At 37.7% G+C, this 7,632-nt stretch overlaps 2 protein-coding genes across 2 annotated transcripts in view; one reads left to right on the plus strand and one right to left on the minus strand.

The window, feature by feature from the left end:
• The first annotated feature begins 2,202 nt into the window (after positions 1 to 2,202).
• On the plus strand, positions 2,203 to 5,554 carry LOC111378183 (exocyst complex component EXO70A1-like). The gene is made up of 2 exons (XM_023001349.1): positions 2,203 to 4,411; positions 5,151 to 5,554. The coding sequence occupies exon 1, from the start codon at positions 2,404 to 2,406 to the stop codon at positions 4,390 to 4,392; it is 1,989 nt and encodes a 662-aa protein (XP_022857117.1). The 5' UTR covers positions 2,203 to 2,403; the 3' UTR covers positions 4,393 to 4,411; positions 5,151 to 5,554.
• Positions 5,555 to 6,533: 979 nt separating this feature from the next.
• Positions 6,534 to 7,632, minus strand: part of LOC111378184 (SNF1-related protein kinase regulatory subunit gamma-1-like) — a 4,079-nt gene continuing 2,980 nt past the window's right edge. The window contains exons 5-6 of the mRNA XM_023001350.1: positions 6,991 to 7,154; positions 6,534 to 6,860 (exon numbers count right to left, since the gene is read on the minus strand). Of these exons, the coding sequence (XP_022857118.1) occupies positions 6,563 to 6,860; positions 6,991 to 7,154 (462 nt within the window). The 3' untranslated portion in view covers positions 6,534 to 6,562. The remainder of the gene's footprint in view (positions 6,861 to 6,990; positions 7,155 to 7,632) is intronic.

A 7,632-nucleotide genomic window follows, 5' to 3' on the forward strand; every position in this document is an offset into this window, starting at 1 on the left:
ATACACATTACCCATCGATTAAAATGAAGATAGGTATGCTCGAAATAAGTGAACAATTGAAAAATATCAAAAACCACCTTCTTCGACGACTGTTTTGCGACCAAACTTCTGGATTTTTGTCTTTTAGAGGATGATTCCTTCTGCACTTCATCCAACTTCCTTTTACCTCTTCTTCCTGACTCGTGGATTCCAGTTTTCTCCCCACGTTTCCCACTGCCCGAACGAGTCATCGTTGAAGTTTTAGAAGACTTCGGATAAACTGTGACTACTGCTTTGGGAAGGAATGTAAAAAATATGTGACCGACAGTGGAAGAAGTTGTTCGGGGAATCACTGGAGAACGACAGTGATGAACGTCCGAATATGGGTTGGATGAACACGGTTTGGATGAATATCGATTTAATCGAAAAATAGGATACGTGAGGGACGTGGGTTTATATGGAAATGACGGTTTTATGGAAAGAACATGCAAGGAGTTTTTAAAGAAAATACAGTTTCTAAAATTTGAATTACGTGACTTTAGGGAGAGATAGTTATTAAATAATTTTAAATTAATTAGGAAATGAAAAAAAAAATCTGATTAGTGAAATATTAAACTTCCACTCTTATTTGGGAAATATGAATAGATAAACTATGGATTTGTGTAATTTCCACTTTGGATAAACCTCTGTGAGCTACTATTACTTTCAGCAATTCTCTAACCAGGGCTAGCCCAATCTAGGTCGAGCTTACAGGCCCATATGATCAGTCTTTCCTGATACAAGCTCTATAATCCATGAATAATGCTATTTAGCACAACGAGTGTTACAACATTAATTTAGATGGCACCATGTGATAAGTTTAATAAAAGGTGAATTTAAGTAATTCATTCAATTGTATTTCTTATTTAATGTCACGTTAATGCCATATAAATTAGCGTTTTAAAACTAAAATTGTGCTAAGTCCATTTGGAGTTGGACTCTAGGGTTGAGCAACTTCAAAATATAGTCTGCATCTTGTCGAGTCATGCTTAAACGAGATGTGGGTATTTTTATCTAGAACTGTCGGAGCAGAGCCAAATTAGACCAAATTGTTGACTCAATCTTAACTCTTTAACTAATAATTTTACTGGTTATGGATCTGAATCAATTCTTGATTCTATTAAATTTTGTTAGATTTTATCATTATGTTTCTTGTAATCTCAACAACAAATTAATAACCAAATTACTTTAAATCCACATGAATTAATGGTATTCAAAATAATTAACACTTTTAACACATCAAAAGTAAAAGCATGAAAGTAAAAGAATAAATTTTAGGCTACATAATTTTAGTCTAGTTTAGTTCTACCAATACTATAGATGGTCATGGAACCAACTATTGTGTGTATATTACGAATCGGTATGAATCTCATCGAAGTCCTACAAAACGAAATCATATTCACATACACTCACGTGTTCTTAGGTGGTTTTAAGGGTGACAAACTAGACGAGTACACGAGCTAGCTTGATAGTGGCTCAAGTTCGTATTGAGACGAGCTCAATATTTTTCAGAAGTAGGCTCATTTAAACTTGTGATCAATTTGTTTTTACTTACTTTATTAGTTTCTTAAAAAATGAGTTGAATCGTGGATAGCTTGAGATCGACTCATGTCCACGCAAGCCAAAAGGTTGAATCAAGCCTTTGTTTGCAGATATGAGTCGAGCTTGAACATCTAAAGATCGACTCGAGTCATCTTGATTCATTGCTATCCTTAAACGGGAGTTAAAATCCGATGTCTAATCAATTAATGAGTAACACATAATTTAACATGTCATCTCAAATTTACCATCGTTAACTTTATCACTAATCCACCAAATTGATGGCATGTTAATTTAAAATCATGTGTTAATCATTAATTGAACGAACAACAAATTGAACAATGAAAATTTAATTCTGCTATATGTACACCGATAGTGGCACACCCTTCACACGAGGAGGGCTCATGCTTTTTATTTTTTAATTATCAGGCATGGGTCCCTCCGTCATGTGAGGAACGTGGACACGTCAGTGTACAAATAATAAAATTCGTAAAAATTAGACAGCAATTTTTAACTTAAATGGTTCGTTTTTTGAAGGGCAACATCCAAGTCTCAAACGGTCAAGCTTTGAAACTTGGACCCAATCCAAACGTCAAGACAAAGTTGGATCGTCTTTAAATCCAATCATCGGACACAAAAACATGTAAGTCGGTTTTGAGAGAGAGAGAGAGAGTAATTAGAAAAGAAATGGTCACCTCGTCAACACCAGAAGTTTGAACGTTCAACTCCCCCAATGACCCCACGAATCTCAAAAAGCTGCAATCCATTTTCCCCAATTCCGAAGCCCTAAATTATACGTACAGCATCTTCTATTCTACGCATTTTCCAGTGACCAAACCCTCAACGATGGCTGCGACGACGGAAGGGAAAGATAAGGTATTGGCCACTGCGCAGCGCATCGTACAGAGCCTCCATAACACTTCCGACACCGATGATATGCTTCTTATCCTCTCGGCGTTCGATAACCGTCTATCCACGCTATCCTCTTTTGTATCGTCGGATGACCCTTCATCGGGTGCCCAAAAGTCTGCCGCCTCCGCCGTGTACCTCCGCTTCGAGGCTGCGGAGCAGATCGTTTTGAACGAGGCGGATTCGTCGTCTTTAACCGATGATTACCTTGCCGCCGTTGATGTGTTAATTCAATCGACCGAGGAATTGAATTTGAATGATCGAGATGGGGAACTTCAGGCTGGGGTCCAAGCGGCTGGCGCCAGATGTGACGTCATGGACCGGGCGGAGAACGCGTTGCATGTGACAATGACGCGTCTGGAGGATGAGTTTCGGCACATTCTCATCCGAAACACGGTGCCTCTGGACCCGGAGCGGGTCCGCCGCTCTTCTCATTCCTCGTCAACCGTTGCCATTGCGGCCCCTCTTTTTTTTGACGATTATTTGACCGAAAGCCTGGATGATGTAAGTAGTGGGCGGTGCAGCCACCACGGCCGTGGCCGGGGAGTGAGTTTTGGGGGAGATGATGTGTCCCTGGATTTGATAAACGAGGATGCTGTAATTGATTTGAGACAGATTGCGGATCGCATGATCCGATCGGGATATGAAAAGGAATGCTGCCAGGTCTATTGTACTGTCCGCCGCGATGTTCTTGATGAATGTATGGTGATTCTCGGGGTAGAAAAATTGAGCATTGAGGAGGTCCAGAGGGTTGAGTGGCGTTTGCTGGATGATAAAATTAAGAAATGGATTCAAGCAGTTAAAGTAATTGCTCGGTCTCTTTTGCCGAGTGAAAAAGACCTCTGTGAGCAGATATTTACTGGGTCTGATTTGATTAAGGAAGTTTGCTTTTTGGAGACAGCAAAGGCCTGCGTAATGCAGTTGTTGAATTTTGGAGAGGCTGTCGCCATTGGGAGGAGGTCCTCAGAGAAACTGTTTAGGATTCTCGACATGTATGATGCTTTGGCGGGGGTTTTGCCAGACCTGCAGTCACTATTTATGGACGAAGAGGCAGGTGACATGGTATGTAGCGAGGCCAAAGGTGTGCTGGATAGTTTGGGTGAGGCTGCCATTGGGACATTTGTGGAGTTTGAGAATGCAGTTCAGGCAGAGTCTTCTAGGAAGACATTGCAGAATGGTGAAATTCACCCACTCACTCGATATGTTATGAATTATGTTAAGCTGCTATTGGATTATAGTGATACTCTCAATGCAATTTTGGAGAATGCAGAGGATGAGTTACGACGGGTGGAGAGCGGGAACTCTGACAATTCAGAGATGAAAAGCATGTCCCTGATAGGTCAGCGCCTGCTGGCATTGACTCAGTCTTTGGAATCAAATCTTGAAGAGAAATCGAGAATGTATGAGGGTACAGCAATGCAGTATATATTTTTATTGAATAATATACTGTATATCGTACAGAAAGTGAAAGATTCGGAGCTTCGAAACCTTTTGGGAGACAACTGGATTAAAAGGCGACGGGGTCAGATTCGACAGCATGCTACACAATATCTCAGGGCATCATGGAGCAAGGCCTTATCTTGCTTAAAGGATGAAGGAATTGGGGGGAGTTCAAGTAATGCATCAAAGGTAGCTTTGAAGGATAGGTTTAAGAATTTTAATGCATGCTTTGAAGATATCTATAGGATTCAGACGGCTTGGAAGGTCCCAGATCCTCAACTTCGTGAAGAGCTCCGGTTATCCATTTCGGAAAAAGTGTTACCAGCTTATCGCTCATTTCTGGGTAGGTTTGGAAGTCATCTAGAAAGTGGGAGAAATGCTGGTAAATACATCAAATACACTTCAGAAGATTTAGAGAATTATTTGTTGGATCTATTTGAAGGGACACCCCTTATTCTGCACCATATGAGACGAAAAAGTACTTAGAATGCAAGATTGGAAACCGGTATGCTTTCTGCCCCTGTCAACGAATAGTTGCTCCCCCCACATTCAGCTTGGTCATGTACTTGTTGGTTTGGATGTATTGGACACAATTTTTTTGTGAAAAATGTCTACCCTTCTCATTATACTGTAATAATTTTGTACATGTACTCTGTTTTATGTTTGAACTAAATTTGTTTCATGTATTTATTAACATGAATCATATTTAGAATTGGAAGATATCTTGGCAACAATCTGATATTATCTGGAAGCTATTGTAGTCTATTATGGTCAATAGTACCTTGCAGTATTTAGGACTTCAGTTGATTCTTACCTTGAACGGGAAGGAAAAATTAAAATGGGGGGAGTGGGGATATGAAGCTAGCTGTGGCAGATGCTGTGTAGTGTTCTCCAAACTGAGTTTTGCCTTCTTGATGATTTTTCTTCTTTGTAAAGTAGAGATTCTTATTTGTAGAGATAGTTCCAGTTGGGGTTTCTATGTAATCTAACATATTTGGTTATGGGACTTGGTATTTATGTGGCTAACCAAAATTGAGCGAACACCAAATTATATGTTGTTATCGGTTTGCTGCCTATCAAATCAAGAGTTTTTACATGACTGCTGCTATTTAAAGCTTGCTCATCTTTTTAACTCTCTTCCTAATCCCTAATCAACCATCTGAAACTTTAAAACGTAAACTGTATTACTTTTGAACTCTCTTCCTAATGACTAATCCACGTAATTGTGCTTCTGTTGTTTACAGGTTCCTCTTTTATATTCACTTATGTCGGATGTTATATGTCATATCCTGTAGAACTGTGGAGGCTTCATGGAAGTCCAATTAGTGAGTTTAGTTTGATTAGCAGAATGATGCTAGTCTAAACTTTGTTTTCTTTCATGGTGAGGTCTACCACCTATTGTACCGACGGGGGCGTTGTATGTGTATAGCTGGAGTTTTTTTTCCCCCTCGGAGATTGATGTTATTTTCTCTTTGCAAATGTATAATCGTTTCTGCTCTTTTTTTGACTTGTTTTTTATGAGGAATAACATCAAGTGATAAGGTAAACTGCTTTTGTTTGTAGATATCTTTCATTACAAAATTCTGATTTACAAATATCAGGTGTAATCTATGAAATCTTAATATACTTCATGGTTTGACTTTGATAATGATTGTTGCTTACAAACTTGGTCTTCTGAAATACAAATGCTAATGGTGGTTTCTTGGAATTACATTTTGGAATCTTACTACCCATAGGAAATACAAATCTTTTTCCTTGACTTTTAGAGCTTGGAATTAGTCATCATTTCCCTTTAAGTTTCTATTTTTAATCAATCAAGCGGTTTCTTGGCTTTTTCGTCTTGATAAAGGGTGAAAATTTGAACAAGATTCTGGTCAAAATGATCAGTCTTGACATCTCAAGTCCCAATAGCAAGTAAATAATATTTTTTTAGAAATGTAGCATTTTTATTCTTTATAGTTGAAATTATTATAGTGACACAAGTGGAAGCCAAGCCATGGAAAAGAATTGTTTCTCGCCAAATTTAAATTTCCAATTTCGCAACTTAACTTATAATAGATAAAAACAAAAACTATAATATTCATAACATCTCCATAGCACGATACGAATCAATGTGAAATGATGCTTTGACATTAAGATAACAAAAATCGACAAATTTTTAGTCCCTTAATGACCCGATCGAAGGTGCTATTTGTTGACCCACTTAATATAAAATTCACTTAGGGAGAATTCATTTCTTCACGTTAAAGTCTAACAAGTACACAATTTCATTTGAATAGATAGAGGTGAAACTTGAACTCAATAACTTGTGCATAATTTGATACCATATTGAATAATTTAATCTAAAGATCAAACGATTAAATACGAACACGTGTATATTATTTTTATTGAACAGTTCATACAGAATAAGTGAATCATACAAACAAAGTCAAATTACTATACAGAAAACACAGTCAAGAAATCTGTCCATTATATGACAGCCAAGGTAGTGCCAGATAGAGATGTTGAGCTCCAGAAACACAAAGAAAGACCAGAAAGTAGCCACATTAATGACCAAAATGACAATCTTGTTAATTCAAAATTCCATTAGAAAAAAAAAAAAAAAAAAAAAAAACCCACCCAAAATTAAACCCTAAAAAAAAATACCCAGCTCAAGTTAGACCCTACTATTCGCAGGCAGGGGCAGAACACCATCGAAAAAGTCGCCAAAGTATCCACGGGGCTCATGTACCAGCTTCGAGATTATGTCTCTTAGTGTAATAACCCCCTCAAGCTCACCAGTCTCATCCACTACATAAATCCGATGGATCTTCATCGAATCAAGTTTAACGATAACTTCTGTCAGTGTCTCATCTCTCCGGCATGTCACCATGCCACTCAACAATGGTGACTCTTTTTGATGCTCCTCTAGATAGCGTCTAATTGCTGTCAAGAAGTTCTTGGCTGTAATAGACCTGTATTAACATGCCAATTTAGTCATCAAAACATCCGATGAATAGCCATTTATTCAGACTTAATCGATGCCATGTACAAGAATCTGGTCACACGCAGTTATAAGAAGTATAAATAACCAAAATCACGAACCTATATTCATTGTAGATTTCAGGAGCAATGAGAAGGAACTGGATATCTCTGATGCTTATATTACCAATTGCCTTATTTCCACCACCTTGAACCACTGGTAGCCCTCCAACTCCCTTTTGTCTCATTAGTTTAAATGCTTGAAGCACGGGCTCATCCTCGTACACCTGAAGAAGATAATGAAACATGTAAAATAAGTTTCCGAAACCCAAGTAAAAAAACTGAAAACTGTATTTAAGATGTTTATATTTGCTGATATATGTTCGAATTTCAGAAGTATAGGAACTAAGTGCAATAAAAGTTTGTCCACAACTGTATCATTGAAATGAAGACGCACAATTACGATGTACAGATCAAAGAATATAGCATTCCAATTTTAGCAGCTTAATATTACAATAATAGAAAAAGAAGAGGTTCATGTTCGAAGACCAAATGATATAGGTTAAGTACAATTCAAACGAACGCCTCAATACACATTTAGAAATATTAATTTCAAATTCTGTGCTATTCTCTTGTTACAGTTGGTTTACTCAGATAAAAGATCAAATCTTGTACAAAAGAATAGAATTTATGTCTTAAAATGACAGCCAAATCCATGCAATTTCTTCCCAGAAAACCCTTAAAACAGCACAAGAGAAAAAAACC

The sequence above is a fragment of the Olea europaea genome, unplaced genomic scaffold (genome assembly GCF_002742605.1).
Source record: "Olea europaea var. sylvestris unplaced genomic scaffold, O_europaea_v1 scaffold1783, whole genome shotgun sequence".
Classification (NCBI taxonomy): Eukaryota; Viridiplantae; Streptophyta; class Magnoliopsida; order Lamiales; family Oleaceae; genus Olea; species Olea europaea.